The sequence below is a fragment of the Rhincodon typus genome, chromosome 30, assembly GCF_021869965.1.
Source record: "Rhincodon typus isolate 14 chromosome 30, sRhiTyp1.1, whole genome shotgun sequence".
Taxonomy (NCBI): domain Eukaryota; kingdom Metazoa; phylum Chordata; class Chondrichthyes; order Orectolobiformes; family Rhincodontidae; genus Rhincodon; species Rhincodon typus.
In genome coordinates, this window is record NC_063361.1 from 12,771,506 (window position 1) to 12,791,250 (window position 19,745).

The window sequence follows — 19,745 nt, forward strand, 5'->3', positions numbered from 1 at the left end:
GAAGCACATTTTCAAGCAATCGCTTAATAGTCATACTTCATAAAAACTCTAGAGTGCATGAGATGTAACTGTGTTTAAAAATACCACAATTGTGAAACAGCTGATATAGTTTGAAGACAGTAATACAAAACGTGCATGATGTCCTTCCATCACACTGTGCATGTCTCCACCCTGCTTGTTATGTTGGCCTTGATTTGCATAACAGCCAAATGTATATGAAAAACTGAGCCTTAATTCAATATACAGGACTCTACAAATTTGAACATTAGATTTCCAAAGAATATTTGGTATACTTTAAAGCTTATTCATTCACTACTTGAAAGCAATTGTATCATATTTTAACTCTGCCACTTCTGTAAAAGTTGAGATTTAATTTAAAGATAGTTTCTACATTTAATATGTATTTTTACATCATTTAACATTCAACATTGTTTTATCTGTACTCAAATGAGCAAAGCTGCTTTTTTTTCCCAGAAGGTCAGTCTGTTGTTTTCTTTTTGCCTATTTGGAGCAGTAACATGCATTCTTGAGAGATGCACAGAAACAAATTTTTTTTTATAGTTTCCTCAATCATCCTAAGCTTAGCAGTAGCATTTCAATTGGGGCAGATCAAGATGGAAGAGACATTTTGTTGCACAATGTTGTGGGTAACAGCTTTGCTCTTTTGCACACGAGGGACCAGTTGTATGCCAAGTTGCAGTCAAGAGTAAATATCCCTGAACCAAACTTGGAATTACTTTAAGAAGAACTCATCAGCCATTAAACCAACGCAAGTGCTCAGTTCTGACAGCCAATATGTGATGCTTATTCAAGGGTGTTCAACATTTCGGTGTATTATGTCAATCAAGTCCTAATTGATTACTGACTAGTAATGTTTTTTCTGCTAATAAGTGTTGAAAACTAAACATCTCTCATTTTTTTCATTGCACCTTGGAAAGGAACATTCGGAGAGGAAGGTATGATGTCACACAATGGCAAGCAATTTAAATGCCTGCATTAATTCACACCACTTTATTCATATCAACAGTGTCTTATCTCTCACTCATTTTGTTTATGAAGTCGATCAATAGTGAATAATTTCCATTGATAAAACAACACTTTATGATGAACCTTTTTTCATTATTTCCAAATGTAAAATTTACAATTGAGAAGCAGTTTCTTGATCGTAAAAGATCTGTATCTTCAAAGTTAATAAATGAATCAAATCACATAATAAGCCAGTGTAAAATTGAGTATCCACTTAAAAAGGGGTGAAAAATGGGACTGCCACTTGAGTTCAGAAGATTCATATGTGACATTGGTGTGTAGCTGAGACATGCAGAGCAGGCTGATGCCTACCTTGACCACTGACCTGGTATTAAACAAGTTGGGGTCAGCCAGGTCAAAGTGTTCCCAATATCAATAGCACTGCTTAAGGAGGACAACTGCCAGGGCCATTATCTAATGCCTGCTAGGAAGTGCAGCAGAATGATGTCTTCTGATTTTCTCTAGAGATTTATTCAATTGACTGGCCTCCAATGACCCTGGCCGCACAGCTTCTTTTCTCCTTGACTTCAGGACTTTTATAACTACCAAAATGAAAGCGTTCAAACAAAAACATTTTTTTTTAAAATGTTACTATGATTTTCCATCTGCAGGGATGCCAGGATTATGCTGGATGGTTGCCATGTCATCTGTATAAAATCAGCAAAGGAAAGGATAGGCTTAGTTTTGATGTTTCCCTTCCACATTTCCTCAGCCCTTGGTCATTTAGATTGATAGCACTCAATGTTCTGCTTCAACCATAAAAAACTAACCAATTCGGCCGACAACCAAAGTAATTTGCTACTTTTGAGGGGTACCAGGGAGTGGTAGAGAGAGGAGTCCGGGACAAAGGGTGGGTGAATGATTGCTGTTAGTTTTGGGATGGAAAAGGACAACAACAGGATCATTGCACAACAGTAAAAATTGGCAATGTACTTGAGGTCTGATTTTCAACTAGACTAATCATTGTTGTGTAGGCTGTACATTAATTAATATTATGATCTGCAGTGTATCGGATTAGGCTTTCACATTTTCTTGAGGTTGTTTCTCATTTGTTCCTAACAATTAATTTGTAAGCTGAAGTGCTGAACCATTTGTAACTTCAATCATCTTCCAGTTCAAAGAACATCTGTGTGCCTGTATGTGTTTTAATGCTGCCTGGTTGATGTGCTTCCTCCATCTGAACTCTTGAGAGAAACATTGAACTTCCTGACCCAATTATACAGAAAATCCACAACATCACAGAGCCTTTGTGATGTTGTGCAACCCATTGAAGCCATGAAAGATAGTTCTTTGAACCTTAGTTTGCACAATATAAACTGAACATTTAGAAACCACTGAAAAAATATCTGTTTTCACTGAAAGCTTTACAGATTTGTGAGAAGAAGTGTTAAAAATCCAATGTGCAGTTCAGGTTTTAAAGAGCCACCTTTATAACTTACTGGTTTTGAAAAATAATAGTCAACCATCAGGCTCCAACAAAGAAACATCTTATGACTTCAAGAGAAGATCTCAAACTGTAGCTATGTTCTGTTATCTCAAATGTTAACCTATTCTTTTTAGTTGTTATTTTAACGATAACTCACTTTTGTTTTCAAATGATTTTATCTATCAGATTTCCATAAGCAAACCCTTCAGTCCAACCAGTTCATGCCAAACATAATTGCAAACTAAACTAGTCCCACCTGCCTTCTCCTGGCCCATATCCCTCCAAACCTTTCCTATTCATGTACTTATCCAAATGACTTTTAAACGTGGTAATTGTGCCCACATCCACCACTTCCTCAGGATGTTCTGTCCACTCGCAAACTACCCTTTATGTAAACAAAAAATTTGCTGTTTATGTCTTTTTTAAATCTCTTTCTCCCCTCCATTCAGGTTTGCATTTCTCCACAACCATAATGCCTTGAGAAATAGGAACAGGATTAGGCCATTCTGTCCCATGAATCTGCTCCGCAATTTTAATAGCTTCATGGCTGATCCGACATATCTCATCCATTTTCCTGCATTTTCTCCATAACCCTTGATTCCCTTACTTGGGGCGGCACGGTGGCTCAGTGGTTAGCACTGTTGCATCACAGCACCAGGGACCTGTGTTCGATTCCACCCTCGGGCGACTGTCTGTGTGGAGTTTGCACATTCTCCCCGTGTCTGCGTGGGTTTCCTCCGGGTGCTCCGGTTTCCTCCCACAGTCCAAAGATGTGCAGGCTGGGTGGATTGGCCATGCTAAATTGCCTGTAGTGTTCAGGGATATGTATATTAGGTAGGTTATAGGGGATGGGTCTGGGTGGGATGCTCTGTGGGTGGATGTGGACTTGTTGGCCGAAGGGCCTGTTTCCACACTGTAGGGATTCTATCTATCTATCTATAATCGAGAGTCTATTTATCTCAGCCTTAAATATGTACCAGGACTCTGTCCCCACCATTCTCTGTCCTAAGGAGTTTCAAAGACTCTTAACCCCCCATTCAGTGAAGAAATTCTTCTTCATCTCATGCTTAAATTAGCATCCCTTTATTCTGAGATGGTGCCCTGTGCTTCAAGACTCTTCCATGAGTGGAAACTTCCTCTTAGTATTTACCCTGTCAAGCTTCTTAAGAATCCTGCTATTCAACACAATAGCTCTCAGTCATTTGTATTTTGAAGTGCCAGGAACTCTCCGTATTTCCCTAAAAGAAATCTATTTCTCCATGATCTCCATTTTCTATTCTCGTTTACCCTGTACCTGTGAGATAGCTATGTAACTTCTAACTTCTTTGTTTCAGATCTGGAGGAGCATAAAATGCCTTTTGTCCGTATATGATCCACTCTTTGCTCCAATGAAACCAATGTCTTCCGATACTGAAGGAGCCAGACCTCTTCTGCGTTGCGGTTGCTATGGAATACGCCTGTAGGTAAACTTCAGGGCCTGGAAAAAGAAGGGAAAGTTGAACTGGTGCTTCAAAGAAAAGCTGAGGAAAACACTTGTGAACATACAGAAATCCATGCTGTGTCTTTACCTTGTTTAGAGCTTTGGTGCATGCTCCAGCCCATGAGACCAAAAATAGTAGTGTCAGGCTTTGGGTGAGGCAGGTGGGCATCATAAAAATGTCTGATCCTGTTGTAAAGTATTCCAGTTTTGGGTTTAATAAAAAACATTCTAGGTCTTGCCGCAGAATCCATGTGACCCTGTCGATTAACGTGAATAATCATTATATTGTGAGAGAGCAAGAGTACAGATTAACCTGAACGTCACTATTTTACACTGTCCTGATGTCAAAGCTGTAATGATCTAGCCTGCAAAACACCCCTTTTTTTCTTTGTATTTCACACTTGCTGGTAGCTCTGTTTGAATTTTGTTAGATTAGAGAGCTTTTCTTAGCTGGAATAAATCCTCATCTCATCTATGACGTGAGCACCACGAGAAATGTACAAATTAATGAAAAGATGGATTTAACCTTGCAAGTAGCTCCAGTTGCTCCATGTTTTGCTTTGAAGTAACTCATGGGGACAAAACATTTTTGCCATTTTTCTACACCTCAGTGATAGAAGAAATATGAGTTATTGGACAAGGCTGGATTTTGACGTGAAGTTATGTAGTGAATTGCCTGTTTGTTCTTTCACTTGGGGAAAACCTAAAAAGCAGAGAGAAAAACATATAAATGGTGACTTAATACAGTGAGCCTTAGCAGTCCAATACTAATCCAGCAATAAATCCTATGCTAAGTTCCCAAACCTTGGTACATTGGGTAGGAATACACCAACAGAACTTGTGGCATCTTCCAGCACAGTTGAAGAATCAGGGAGCAGTGTCATATCTGGATGATCTGTACTGAGCAATGTTAGACCAAGGTGAAATTTTTCTTTAAAAGAAAATCATGAAAACAGGGAAACTTACATATGAATTACTGTTTGTGAAATACAACTATTTCTTAGAGTTTAACCTAAACTAAGAAAATTGTATGTTTGTAACAAGTATCCTTAATTTTACAGAAGTCGGGTTTTGAAATTATATTATTAAAATTAGTTTTAATTGAAGTAAGCTACAAAATATGGGACACAAATAAATTGAGAACTTCATATTTAAACGGGGGTATGAGATATTTGATATACGATGAAGGTGAGGGAATGAAGCTACCTCGTTTCTTATAACATTCAATACTATCAAACTTTGTTATTGTAAGTTCAAGGCAACTATCAGGAATATATCTTTATTATGTTTGAAAATCTCTAAGCTTGAGCTGGGACCAACAACTTTCATAAAAGAACCTTATTAACTCTCCCAATAAATAGCCTTTTCCAAAATGGCTTCTCCCAGTTTCTAGACTAGCACTGCCAATATGACTGTCCATGTCGTGGTGTTACTTTAGTGGATGTTTTTCCTCTGTAGTCTTCCACTGGAGAATTTTCACATGAGATGTGCAATGATTGCAGCTGATGATTGCATTAATTAAAAAGGATTTTCCTGGACTTTGCAAACCTAAATTACCTCTTAAAAGTTGCACACATAGAACAAGTGAGCTCTAAATTTACTGCAGCACTTCGACATAATTTTGGTTTATACATAAAAAAGTCCTGTACTTTATGCAGATTTATAATTATCTGCAACTCTTGCTACTGAGCCTGAACTCTCAACACAGTTCATGGCCATCCAAGACATCATTCCTGGCTCCTCGCTCTCCCGTTCAGGAGAGTGGAGCGAGGGAGAAGGAGCTTTTGAATACAATTGGAATTAATTTTTAAATTTTTTTTCTAAAAAAGAAGTCTATGATTATTTTTTCTTCAGAAAGATGGCCTGGAGTGAGGGAAACTTTCACCCCAAAACCAAACACAAAAAGACAAACCCCACACTTGACAAACCTGCACCTGTCATCACATCAGTCATGGCACTTGTTTGATGAGATTCCCTACTTCTCAAATCTGATAAACCTCTTATCAAGCAGAGAAAATGGCAGCTTGTCAATGGAGAGAAAGTATGTTACCAATTTCAAGACTGAAAGTATAAAACACTTTATAGAGAGCAGCCCAAGTGTAACCCATTCTGTACCACAAGGACACTACCTAATAAAGACAGACTAGAACAAGAGCTGCAGGATGTAAATGTAGATCACAAACCAGGAATTTTGAGGAAGGAGTAAGATAGATAGGCAGGGAGTGATTTTTTTAAAATTGAAACATGAAGATCTCGAAAGCTTACACATTAATGATCCATGCCTAGAACACGTATGCAGCAAAGACATAGGGAGACAGGTCTCTACAAGTACAGCCATGGGTGTAAGCTGGGATTTACTAGACCAGGACAGAGAAAGTTCACTGAAGGTGTGTGAATTCTCTCATTGATTGGAGGTGGGATGGAGCTGTGTATGTCTTAATTGGTTATGAATTCTCAACAGGGTGCGTTCCATCATGTCAACCAATTCATTCAACCTCTGTACCACTGCTGTGTATTATTGGCTAGCTGTGTAGTGAGGAGTTTTTATGAATACTCCTTGAATCCCTCTTACCCAACTACAATACTCAGAAACAAATGCTTCTGTCAGATTCATTCAAGTACATCTATGATTCAAAACTGCAATCAGGATGTCCAAAGGCAGCTTGATTTTCCTGTTTCTCCAGCCTTGAGCCAATCTTCTCCTCCCACTCTATCATACAAGGGAGGTAGTGGTAACCCACTCCATATTCCTTCTGACAAGTTCTTAACAACTCGGGCATCTAACTTCTCCAAGAGACTCCAGATTCAAGAGCCTTTGGAGCTTCTTGGTCCAAATAAATGCCCTTACCATCTTCCACTCCATGGTTGACCAGTTGGTCTTCAGCTCACTCCTGCAAGTCATTTAGTGCTTCTATTTCTAACTCTGCCATTGCCCATTCCAATAAAGCAATCATCCTCTACTGATGTTCCCTCTATGCTCAAAGTCTTTCCTTGTACTGCCAGGACGGAGTACCCATATCTGCAATCTCCATTTAACTTCATCTACCATAATATATCCCCATGAATCAATTCACAATTTTTCTCAGTTTTGTGAAGGTTTTCCTGTTTTCCACTCACTTCCTGTGTCAAAATGTACTTGTGTCTTGAGTGGCTTCTAAAGGGCCCACACTCCTCCAAGTGTTTACCACTTTGGTGAGTGCTGTGTCAGGCACTGTCAGCTCCTTCTCACACAACATATGATCCCAATCTTCACCCAAAGCCTTGAAATGTGCTTCCAAATTATCTTGCCCTCCATTAAAGATAGAAGGAAACTGCCATGCTGTGCTTGCTGGACCAGAGAATGTGGATATTCCACCTTCCTGATGTAAATACATGCCAAGCCTTAGATCAAGATTGCAGCTTCATATCACCATTGCTTCTTTTGCCAGTTACCTTAAATCCATGCTCTCTGGTTTTTCATTCTTCCACAGCTCTCAGTTTTCATGTTATTACATATTATTACTCTTTTTGGAGGAATATTTCTGAAATGGTTTCAAAAGAAATTAGTTGGCTAGGCTTGTTAGTGTTTCTGTCACAAGCACAGGAAAACAATTCCAGATATCAGTCTACCAATATCACACTAAAGCCATGAGTTTTATTTGTGTCCTAAATGATACTGGAATGCTTCTTTTGGTTAACGTCCTAATCATATTCCACTCCACATCTTGCTTTGCATGTGGCATAAAATGATAAGTAGCTTCTGTAATTATTACCAAAAAAAACAAGAAATTGTCTATCAAAACTTGTAGAAACAAATTTTGAATGTAATTGAGACAACAGAATGTTACTGAGCAGAACTTGTACTGTTTTAAAGGTTATCATACAAAGCTTCACATTATAATGCATACATTTATTGTAATTAATCTAAGATTCATAATTAATACACTGAGCATGTGCGCACTGGTCTTTTGGAGTCCTTCGAGGAAGTACTTCAAAGTACATGGGTGTTCCTCCCCACCCAAGTGCAACCGGGGACAGTTGCTGCATTGTTGCATCTAAATGTCATGCTTTTTGAATATTATTTATGGAAATCATTCATACTCTTAAAACTATAGCAAAATGGTTCTAAGGATTAATTTTGTTCTCCTCATTTGTCTCACTTCTACATGGGAATGTCTGAGCTGCTGTACACCGAAAACAAACACTGTCTCAGGGGGAATTTGATGCTATGATTTGATTTCTCAGACATGAATTTTCTTGCATTATGCAGTGAAATCTATTCAGGTAGCTCGTGCTGTTTATTGTATCATTGCCAATTGTTTATTTGATGTTTTAAGCCAGAAAACTGTTCTTCCTATCTCATCCATGCTGCTTCCTCAAGGATTATTTTAATAACACCAGACTTCCAGCTAAAGGGAACTAAAATCCCCACATCAGCAGCACCAACATTGGAGTGAAGTTCTGATCAAATTCTGTGAGATCAGCTTGTTCAATTATGCTCATCCTTCCGAGCGCAAGAAGATCAGATACAAATTTTAACAATTTTGTATGATGTTAAAGTTATTCACTTTAAAACCTGCTGTCAGCTACTCCTTCATTCTTTAAGTACTATTTCTTCTCCACACACCTAGTTCCTAGATGTTATTTTTTTCTCTCAGGCTTGCACAGCTTGAAAATTCTTGTTTGTGTGTATATTTGCTGTGTTGTGGGTATTTGGTCAATATCAATTTACTTCTTTCAGAAGGAGCTGCAATGGTCTCAAAGATGATTTTACATACAGCAGGATATGGAAAAACTCAGATCCCCATGTGGCTAAAGTGGGGTGTAACACCTATGCAAAGGGCAGTGACCTGTTTGTTGTTTTTCTCTCAGTTTCATGGTACATATTCATTACCATATGCATGGAAAACTATGAAGGGGAAAATCTAAAGGAAAGAAATTTTATTTAAAATTGTATGCCTATGTGTACTCTCAAACACAAAGAATGTAATGTTTTTGTTTTGAATGAACTCCTATAACACAACTGAAAGCTCCTCACAGCTTTCTAAACTTATATTCTCACATAAATATTCTAATATTTGTCCCACCAGAGTAAGTGATCATTTCAGTTTTACTGGTGACTTAGTTGTTTTAGTCAGAAATCTTTTGTTACTTCTTGGACACTTATTCAAAACAATTTGTTAATATACAGGTTGGAAATGGATAAAGTTGTTTTACACTATGTAATCAGTTATTATTTAGGACAGAACTCAACTTGTTTAAAATACTGTAAATTTTATGACAATTTGCAGTTGTGTAGCACGTTTAACATGGAAACATCCCAAAGCGCACAGAACAGAATGTTGAATTAGGGGGATGAGGTTGACAGAACTTGTAAAACTGCTGCTGCAGCTTGATGGAAAGCAGCTTTTTAAAGACTGCAAAGGTGTTGGGGTTTGTGAAATGTTTCAGGCAAGAGGATCCAGGAGACATGAAGAGGAGAAAAGCAGCTGACAAAAATTAAATCAAGGGTTGTGAAAATGTGATTTTGGACATGCATCATTTCAAACTTAATCCTTTGGCTGTCAGGAAGGCAGTGCTGTTATGCAATGATGAGGCATAGACAAGTGAGGGTTTGTACAGCTGCAGTTTGATCAAGTTAAAATCTGTGAAGGGTGAAAACATTCATACAACTGGAGTTGACAGACAGCTAAAGGTTTCTATGGCAGAAAAGCTGGGTAGGGACAGAGGCAGGTAACATTCTAGATATGAAAATAAATGGTGTGGGAATGGAATGGGACTGGATTTAATGTTGAATGAGAATTGAACAGAGAATTGAGATAGTGGTGAGTGCCTAAAACAATGATTGTCTTTCCAGTATTTAAGTGAAGGAGGTTGTGATTCATCCATGACAGTAGAATGGTGGTGGGTGTTACCCATTTATGTACAGATGCTAATGCACTATCTCCAGATCATGGAGATAGTTAGCCTTGTTGGCTGGATGACAAAGATTTAGTGCTGAATAAAGACAGGGGATGGGTCCCATCCTTGAACTGGCTGGGATACTTCATGGAGACCTGTCTCGTCCCCTTGCCCCTCAAATGGTGTGGTTACCCTGAGGTTATACACTACCAATTGTCTCCTTAAAATGGAGAAAGATGTCTTCTGGTCCTTTGTGGACTATGGCTCCTTGCCTTATTTCCAAATCAGTGACACTAAGGAACAGAATGTAGATAAGAAGAGTACGGGATTGATCTGAAAACTTTGGAGGTGACGATGTGATGAATGGAAGAAATTATTGGAGGTGTATTAACTGTGTTTGTGTATCTAGGACAGATCTACGTAATAGAGGACAACAGATTATTCCAGCACTCTAGAAAACTTCATTCATGACTTTATCCAGGTTGGTGTCTATGATGTGACCTGCACAGAAGCAGAACTGGAGAGATATCAACAAAACAAGTGTTAGAAAGTAAGCATTGACTTGAGAGGCAAGGGTACTCTTGAGAACTTCAGAGCAGAAAGGGGCATTGGGAAGAGTGTGATGATGAGGAAATATGAATGGAATAAATATTCCATCTTTATTGAGGAACTTTGAGGGAAGTCTGGTACCTGCTGAGGAAGGGGAACCTCATGACTCAACCAACTTGTCAAATGTTCTGTATAAATGTGTCAACTGTTGGAGACACCATTCAATTCTGAATAGCATTTTGATGGCATAATTCTGTGTAAACTCACAATTCTACTGCACAAATCTCTCAATGCTGGACTGTGAGGGATCACGTTAATTTTTAGGATGTGCTAGCTTTTAAACAGTTGATATCTTTAAAGTATTTTACTTGCACAGCTTGCTTATGTAAATTGTATATAAATATGTATATAAGTTGACATAAGTATGAACTTGTATATTATGTATATTTCAAAATTGTATTTGCAGTGGTATTGTATAAAAATGCACAAATCTCACTGACCATTTGTTAAAAAAAATGGCTTTTATGTGGCGATGTGGTTCAGGATTTTCTGCTCATTAAAACAATGTTTCTTTGTATGTATAGGAGCTTACGGTTGAGAGCTTGCTCCCTGGAAAATGTTGAACAACTCTCCTAATCAGTTGATTTCTCTTTTTAATGCTATGTTTTTACAATGCTTCTGGTCATTGGCATAAGTGCATTTGAACCTGGTACAAATAAACAGAAGCTGCTGCACATTCCTGTTTCTTCTGTTTCCTCATGTTCAAAGTGCATGTAACATTCAGGTTTAAGTGGCAGGTTGAGCTTTGATTTCAGGTTCATACCTCTCATACTTTTAATGCAATATTGATGCGAAGGTAGTTGATGCAGCATCTTGAATGTCTATGGATATTAATAGGCATAATATTGAAACTATTTCACTGTTTTGCTTTTTAGTGTTTGCTTATAATTTTGAGGCTTTTGTAAATTTCTTTGTTACAGTTTCAATTTTCACAAACTTCAGTAAGTATTTTTTTAAATCCTTGGAGTAGGCAAATACACAAAACTTTCAATCAATAGGTTTGAGTTCAGTAGAGTTTTTTGCTACTGTTCATTCCACAAAGGAGAACAAAGCATGTTTACTGAGTTTTACAAACTATATACGTTAGTGATGAAAGCCTCGTGAAGTAGTGTACCTTTTGAGGAAGATGAATAGTTGCAATTAGACGAAGCAGAAGCCATTGGGAATGCTTGTGTAATGTTTATCTAGTTCTCGTTACATGGTTCATTAACAAACCATTGTGAACCAAGCACTTTGAATATCTTATTCAATAAAGACAGTCACGAGTCTTTCAAGCATTCCACCTACCAGCTTCAGGTTATTTCACTTTCTACTGAAGAAGTAGACCATTTTGCCAGAGTCTGCTCTGCCATTCAATAAGATCCTGCCTGATCTGATAATCCTCAACTCCGCTTTCCTGCCTTTTCCCCGTGACCCTTGATCCCCTAACTAGTTAAAAATCTGTCTATCTCACCCTTGAATACACTGAATGCCCCAGCTTTAACAGTTATTTGCAGTGAAGAAGTCCACAGATTCACAACCCTCTGAAAGAAGAAATTCTTCCTTACCTCTGTCTTAAATGTGTGATCCTTTATTCTGAGATTATGCCCTAGTCTCTTCAATGAGGGGAACTAACCTTACTACACGTGTCCTGGCAAGTCCCTTAAGAATCTTGTATGATTCAAAAAGGTTGCCTTTCATTCTTCTATAGTCCAACAGGTACAGGCCCAATTTATTCAACTGCTCCTGAAGATAGGTGGTGTTCAGGCTCTGTGCCTGTATGCTCCCACCCCCGCTCACCTGGCTGGCTGCATTCTTCTTTTCTTTGTTTTGTTTCTTCATTTGCTTGTTTTAATCAAAGTTCACCTTTTCTGCGGTGGGGGAAGGCGGTTGAGAAGGCAGCAGCACGGTGGATCTAGATGTCTGTTCCTCGTGGCTGTAGTGATCGCGGCTTTATCGAAGGCTTCATCCTCGGTGGGTGTGGTCTGTTCCTCTTGGTGATGTGGCAGTCTCAGTGGTGCCTATAGCAGTGGTTCTGGTTTGTTCCTCTTGGCTATGGCGGCAGTGTGGCAGATTTGGGTGGCAACTGAGGTGGTGATGGCTTCAGAGTCGGCAACTTGGTGGTCCTGGTCTTTCCCTCCTTGCTATGGTGGCAATGCAGTGGCTTTGGCGGTGGCAGCATTGTGGAAATCCTTGCTTTGGGGAGGCCTTTGGCAGCAATGTCCCATGCCCTTCCAGAAACCCAGCAGCTGTGGAGGAAACAGAAGATAAACATTGTCCTAACTTTATATCAATTATATATTAGTTATTGCAGAAATTATATTAAAATGGCACTGAATTATCGTGACTTATATGCATCTGACGGCATTTCCATAAATACAAGTGACAATAAATTGCCATTCTATTCGTAAGACAGTCTGTCCATACTTGGTGTGAGCCTTGTGTACCTTCTACAGACTGTCTCAAATCCTGGTATTTCTTTCCTTAGATAAGTGCCCAAAACTATTCATAGTATTCCAGCTGTGGTCTGATAGTGCTTCATGTAGTTTTAGCAAAACCTCCCTACTTAATACATTTCAAAAGAATTGGAATATATATTTCTTTCCAAACAGAATTGTGGGTGTCCCAAATTCCCCATGGCCCACAGACGTTCACGAAAGCAGCTCACTACCATCTTCTCCCAGGCAATTAGACTGGACAATAAATACTGAACAAGAAACAATACTCAACTACTTAATTCTTTATAAAAATAAATATTTCCTTCAATTACTTAATCCTGATAAAAATAAAAGCCTAGTGTTTCGCCACAATGAAACAAAGAGTGGCTCTGGCATGCTGAAAATGCCAGAAATAGCTAATCCCAAATCCTACCTCATAATCCATTATTTCCAATTTACAAGGGGATGGAATGGGTATTGGCCACACGTGTAATTCCCAAAGACAGCTAGCCACCTCCACTGAAATTGGATTTTGGAGTGCTTGCAGTCTGGAATCCAGAGATTATACCAGGTTAAATTTTCTGAAGGAGGGTCTAGGCCCGAAACATCAGCTTTCCTGCTCCTCTGATGCTGCTTGGCCTGCTGTGTTCATCCAGCTCTACATCTTGTTATCTCAGATTTTCCAGCATCTGCAGTTCCTACTATCTCTGCAAATACATGAGTTCCACTTTTGGAAGTCTTTGCCACACATGGACTTCAGAGGTCCACACCATAGGAAGAAAATTAGAGGAAATGTTGGTAGTAGGTGAGCGGTGTAGATTGGCATGAGTTGGCATTGGGACTATAAAGGGTCATGGTGATGACTGAGGTCATGGGATACAGGTGACTAAAAAGGTTCAGGGATAGCCAACTGGGCATCAGCTGATACAGGATGTATGAAGGGCCACGGGAATTGATAGAAGGGTGTAGAAAGGCTTGGATGGAGAATGTTTGGGGATGTGAGGTGGGGTGCAGAATAGTTGTTTTATGTTTCCATGCCAACGTTTAAATTTTCTCCACAATGCTGAAACTCCGAGTTAGGTTTTCCACCCAACCTGCCACCTGTAAGGCTGTTCCTAGCTCATCCAGTTCAAGTGCCAATCCAGCCTGTCCCCTCAAACCGAAAATCAGATACGTGGGTGATCATTTTTTCCATTTTTCTTGCATTAGCTCACAAGACCCAGGAATGAAAGGGCCTAACATTTCCTTCAAACATTGAATCCCTTCTAAAAACAACCTTTTGTATTTGCAGTCTGACATCAAAGACTGTCAAATTAGTTGGTGCTATCAAGCAAACTGAAGTTTTCACATTCCAAATGAATGATTTGATAATATGTATTAAGTAATGTTTGTCAGAGAAATTTCCACCAATACATGATGGAATTTTCATTCTCCAACTAACACTATGGGATCTATTTCATCCATGTGAGTAGGTAGTCTTTAAGATTAGCCTCTTACTAATGAGCAGCATCTCCAAATCCTTCAGTATACAGCATCAGCCTAGTTTGAATTATATGCTCAATCTCAGAAATTTCTAATTGGGCTGCAATGTGAGTTCAACTGTGAAAGTGTGCACATTGGTAATATTATTGATATTTGCATAAATAACACACCAGCAGTCAGTGAAATAAAGATCCATTTAGTGTCAGGAAACAAAACTAAACTTTCAGGGACAGACCTCCGTAATACCTCCTTCAGAGATAGTAGGAACTGCTGATGCTGGAGAATCTGAGATAACAAGGTGTAGAGCTGGATGAACACAGCAGGCCAAGCAGCATCAGAGGAGCAGGAAAGCTGACGTTTCGGGTCTGGATCCTTCTTCAGGGTTCAGACTCGAAGCGTCAACTTTCCTGCTCCTCTAATGCTGCTTGGCCTGCTGTGTTCATCCAGCTCTACATCCTGTTATCTCAGAAATACCTCCTGTCAGGTTTGTGTATAGCCACATATAAACAATGGGTTACTGATTAGGAGTTCCATGAACACAACAACAACATCTAAATCAGTGCTGCCAGATAACTGTATTTTAAGTTGCTGATTGGACCACCCAGCCTTTCTACTATATACAGCCCTTGTTGTGACTGTATTTTGGCATCTCCCAGTTGCAGAAAGTCATGGTCACAGTCTCTGACCAGGGTGACTGATTCTAGTGTCTCCTTCACAGCGTACAGTTCAGGCTTCATCCCTGAAAACAATATTTAATAAAAACAGCACAGGAATGACCATGATAACAGATAGTGCTGTTCCCACAAGCTTCCAGTTTGGCAAGTGTGGACACTAAATCTACTGAAGTGTTTTAATAGATTGAATGTGGCTGGAAACTTTGTGAAGCAGAGGGAGTGGGTGGGGTAAATGTTCCCGTTTCTCAGAGCTCTAAGAATTCTTAATGTGGCTCAGAGAGTCCAGTACACAAGAAGAAGCTCAATCTAACACTGAATGTATAAGACAGAGTAACTGACAAATGGAAGTTACTCCCTCCCTTCACAAGAGTATAAAGCCCAATGAGAACATTTTGATTGCTGAGTAAAACACTGATGTGTTCAGGGTAAGCAGCAAGGCTGTGTTATGCTGTGTCTTCCAGCTTCAGGGAATAGATCTGGTTTCTTTCAAATCAAAGTTTGTACATTATTGTGCCTGCGATGCCTCTCAGAAGGTATCTGGAGATCCCTAGCTCTACCGTTGATAGTATTCCAAGCACATCCTGGTGGCACTAGATCATTCACAATTTGATCAGAAAATAGATGGCTAATGCAAGTAAGTTTTTTTTTTTTTGACTAGGATTAAAAATATATTCCATTTAAGAAAGTATTGAAAGAAGTTGAATGACAAATAGTACAATAACTATTGTTCACAGAGCCAAGCTAAATTATAATTGGAGTGCACAGCAAAGTATTTGAAGTGGATTTGTTCAGTTTTAATTCATTTTGACGGAGGTTTTCAGTATTCATCGCTCATAGGATAACGATCAAGTGGATGACTATCACAAGTGCACTCATGACGCAAAGTAAAACTGCATCTCTTAATAAAAAGCAAGGGTATAAAACTAAGCAACCCAGAGAAAGAGAGACTAGGACAAACCAAAGACTGTTGTAAAGGTAAGGTAATTTTCACTTATTAATGATATGAACGACAGATCTATGTATTAAAGTCTGAGAAATGTTTTAAGTTTCAACAGACGTATTTTCAGTATTTTTGCTGAGTTCAAGCATAAATAGCTTTAAGACTGTTAAACAAGTAGCAGGGAGTTATGTGGTTTTGCTGTACTTCTAGCCATTATTTTGCAAATCTCTGCCAGTGGCGTTGAAAATAATGCAGTTCAAAAATGAAATGAAGACTTCAAAAAAAATTGTGTGAAACCATGATCTTCTTTTCAGTTTTATTTTAAATTCGGTGATATTGAGAATCATTAGTCCACTCCATAGATTTCTGCTGGCTTGCACTATTTGATACTGGAAATGCTATCATTAAAATGAAGCAAAGGTCTCAATACAAATTTTAATCTAAATAATTTACTCAGCATTATCTGGATAAGGAAGTGCTGTCAGTCACTATTGAATTCTCTGACTGGGTTTATAATATTACTAGCAGGGAGAAGCCAATCTCATTGTGTCCTTTTGATCCAAGCTGAGGAAATGGCAAGGATTCTGCGCATACAGGATTTTGTCAAATATCAATTGTCTGATAAGATAAAATTCCAAACATTAAGAATTTTTTTATATATAGCAAGGGCAATGGAATGACACTAATTAGTACAGGATTGTGGATACAGAATTGGCTGTCCAATAGAAGACAGAGGGTGGTAGTAGACGGTAAGTATTCAGCCTGGAGCTCGGTGACCAGTGGTGTTCCACAGGGATCTGCTCTGGGACCTCTGCTCTTTGTGATCTTTATACATGACTTGGATGAGGAAATAGAAGGATGGGTTAGTAAGTTTGCTGAAGACACGAAGGTTGGTGGAGTTGTGGACAGCGTGGAGGGCTGCTGTAGGTTGCAACAGGACATTGACAGGATGCAGAGCTGGGCAAAGAAGTGGCAGATAGAATTCAGCCTGGAAAAGTGTGAAGTGATTCATTTTGGAAGGTCAAATTTGAATGCAGAATACAGGATTAATGGCAGGATTCTTGGCAGTGTGGAGGAACAGAGGGATCTTGGGGTCCACATCCATAGATCCCTCAAAGTTGCCACCCAAGTTGAAAGGGTTGTTAAGAAGGTGCATGGTGTGTTGGCTTTCATTGGCATGGGAATCGAGTTTAAGAGCCATGAGGTTATGCTGCAGCTCTATAAAACTCTGGTTAGACCACACTTGGAATATTGTGTTCAGTTCTGGTCGCCTCATTATAGGAAGGATGTGGAAGCTTTAGAGAGGGTGCAGAGGACATTTACCAGGATGCTGCCTGGACTGGAGGGCAGGTCTTATGAGGAAACGTTGAGGAAGCTTGGGCTTTTCTCATTGGAGCAAAGAAGGATGACAGGTGACTTGATAGAGGTGTACAAGATGATGAGAGGCATAGATAGAGTGGATAGTCAGAGACATTTTTCCAGGGCGGAAATGACTATTAAGACGGGGCATAATTTTAAGGTGATTGGAGGAAGTTATAGGGGAGATGTCAGAAGTGGGTCCTTTACACAGGGGGGAGTGGTGGGCGTGTGGAATGCGCTGCCGGCGGTGGTAGTGGAGTCAGTTACATTAGGGACATTTAAGTGACTCTTGGATAGGCACATGGATGATAGTAAAACGTAGGGTATGCAGGGTAGTTTGATATTAGAATAGGATAATAAATCGGCAGAACATCGTGGGCCAAAGGGCCTGTACTGTACTGTTCTATATTCTAGTATTTTTTCAGAATGCCCCCACAGGCATAATAGGTTCAATGGTCCCCTTCTGCAGTGTGATTTTGAAACTCAACAAAATGAACCAGGAGGCAAAAGAAGCATAATACCCGAAATGTTGACTGCTCCTTTCCTCTGGATGCTGCCTGGCCTGCTGTGTTCTCCTGTTTGTCTACCTCGGATTCCAGCATCTGCAGATTTTTGTCTCTAACCATTTGAAGCTAATGTGAAAAAAGAATTGGTTTTTAAAGTCTAATTCCATTATGTTATAAATTTGCAGTGATTTAACCATGATTTTAACTTTCTCTCAGCTATTGTATTTTCAGTATGATTGGGCACCATTGGCTGCAAATGGCTTTCCTTGTCTTGTTATTTGCCTGCATTCACGGATCCCCTCTTAAAGTGATAGACTTGCTGTCCCAAGGTGAAGTGGACAATCAGTGCTTTGATGTGTCATCCCTTGCTCTTGTTGAAACAAGGCACATAAACGCGGTTGAAAGTGCGCATGACCTCTGGAAGTTCCTGATATACCTGAGGGAGCCTAAGATACCCAAGCACAGATTCCTCTTCTGGGATTTGGCTCAGCTGTTCTGGGATGTTTATGTGGATTGCGTGTTGGCAAGAACTCATGGTCTGGGCAAATGAGAAATAACCTCTGATGTGAGCTTCACAGTTCAAAGGTAATGACAAAAATTTTCCACATTCCATCCCCTATGCATGCAGAGAACATGCAAGAATTGGGTTAATCAGGCCACCCTGAATTGTACAACTGTGACACTGCAATTGATAGTAATCTTTTGTTACTTAAGGAAGTTCAAGCCAATTTAGATGCAGTTACCACTGAACTGCTGAATTGAGACTGAACTTAGAGCAATGGTTAATTTTGAAAATAAGCCTATTTTAAAAAGATATTCTAGTGAGTACAACAGTGAACTTTAATTAGTTGAAAACAAATTCTGCTGAAGAAAATCACCTGCAACTCCATAATTCATTATAGTTAGGAAAGGATTGGTATGGATAGTCTTCCTTCACTTAGCTCCACCAATAGTTAATACATAACTAGACTATTTTATCTAGATTGGTAGCAACAAACCTATCAGTACACTGCTGGTACATATTACTATTTTACTTGATTAAACTTGAGTCATATTGTGCACTAACAAGGGAGTTCAACATATAGTACCTCGAATACAGTAACATATTAGGTGTTCACAAGTGCATCATTAGACAAAGTATCCCACTGAAGAAAATATTAGAACAGATAATAAGTGCTTGGTCAAAGAGGTAGGTTTTAGGAACATCAATAAAGGAGGTGGAGAGATACAGAGCTTGAGAGATTTGGGCAGAGAATTCCAAATCTTTGGGTCCAGATAGCCAGGGATACAAATGGCAGGTATTGGAAACTGGGGCTGCACATGACAATGTGGTGAACTATAGTTATCAGCAGATTGTACAGCTGGAGGAAGTTTACAAATTATCACAAGCTATTAAAAAATGAACTGGTACGTGGAGTGTTCTACAGCTAAGTTTATGTAATCCACATAGAGTAAATTGAACTGTGGTTGTCTCGGCCTTCTCCATCTTGCAAGATACATGGCTGACTGTCAAGTGGGGTCTATAGTCTGGAGCACCCACAGGCATTACATCAGGCATTCATCACACTTCTATTTTCTTAGGCTTGTCCAAAGTCACAACTGTCACAAAGTTTAATATTAAAGAAAACAAAACTGAATTCCTTTTAAACTACACCACAGACCTCCATTTAGCAATAGTCCTGCACACATTGACTCTGCAAGCCAGCCCTTTGGTGATTAACCAGCTGGGACTTTTCATCCTGGGTCACTTACTATCAATGAGGAAGACTGCCAAATGCAAGCAAAAGCAAACAAAAGAAACATAGGAAATAAGAGTGGGCCATTCATGTGATCACAGTTGATCATCCTGCTCACTACCCTGCTCCTTCCCCAAGCGCTTTGATCCCTTTAGTCCTAAAAAACTATAAGGACATTTCTGCTCTCTCTCCCTCCCTTTCCCCTCCCCG

General features: G+C 39.3%; 1 protein-coding gene across 1 annotated transcript in view; it reads left to right on the plus strand.

The window, feature by feature from the left end:
* LOC109925263 (disintegrin and metalloproteinase domain-containing protein 11-like) overlaps nt 1–18,349 on the plus strand; it is a 157,389-nt gene extending 139,040 nt beyond the window's left edge. Inside the window, 3 exon segments of the mRNA XM_048614398.1 lie at nt 939–956; nt 3,787–4,084; nt 18,031–18,349. Of these exon segments, the coding sequence (XP_048470355.1) occupies nt 939–956; nt 3,787–4,084; nt 18,031–18,349 (635 nt within the window).
* The last annotated feature ends 1,396 nt before the right edge of the window (nt 18,350–19,745 follow it).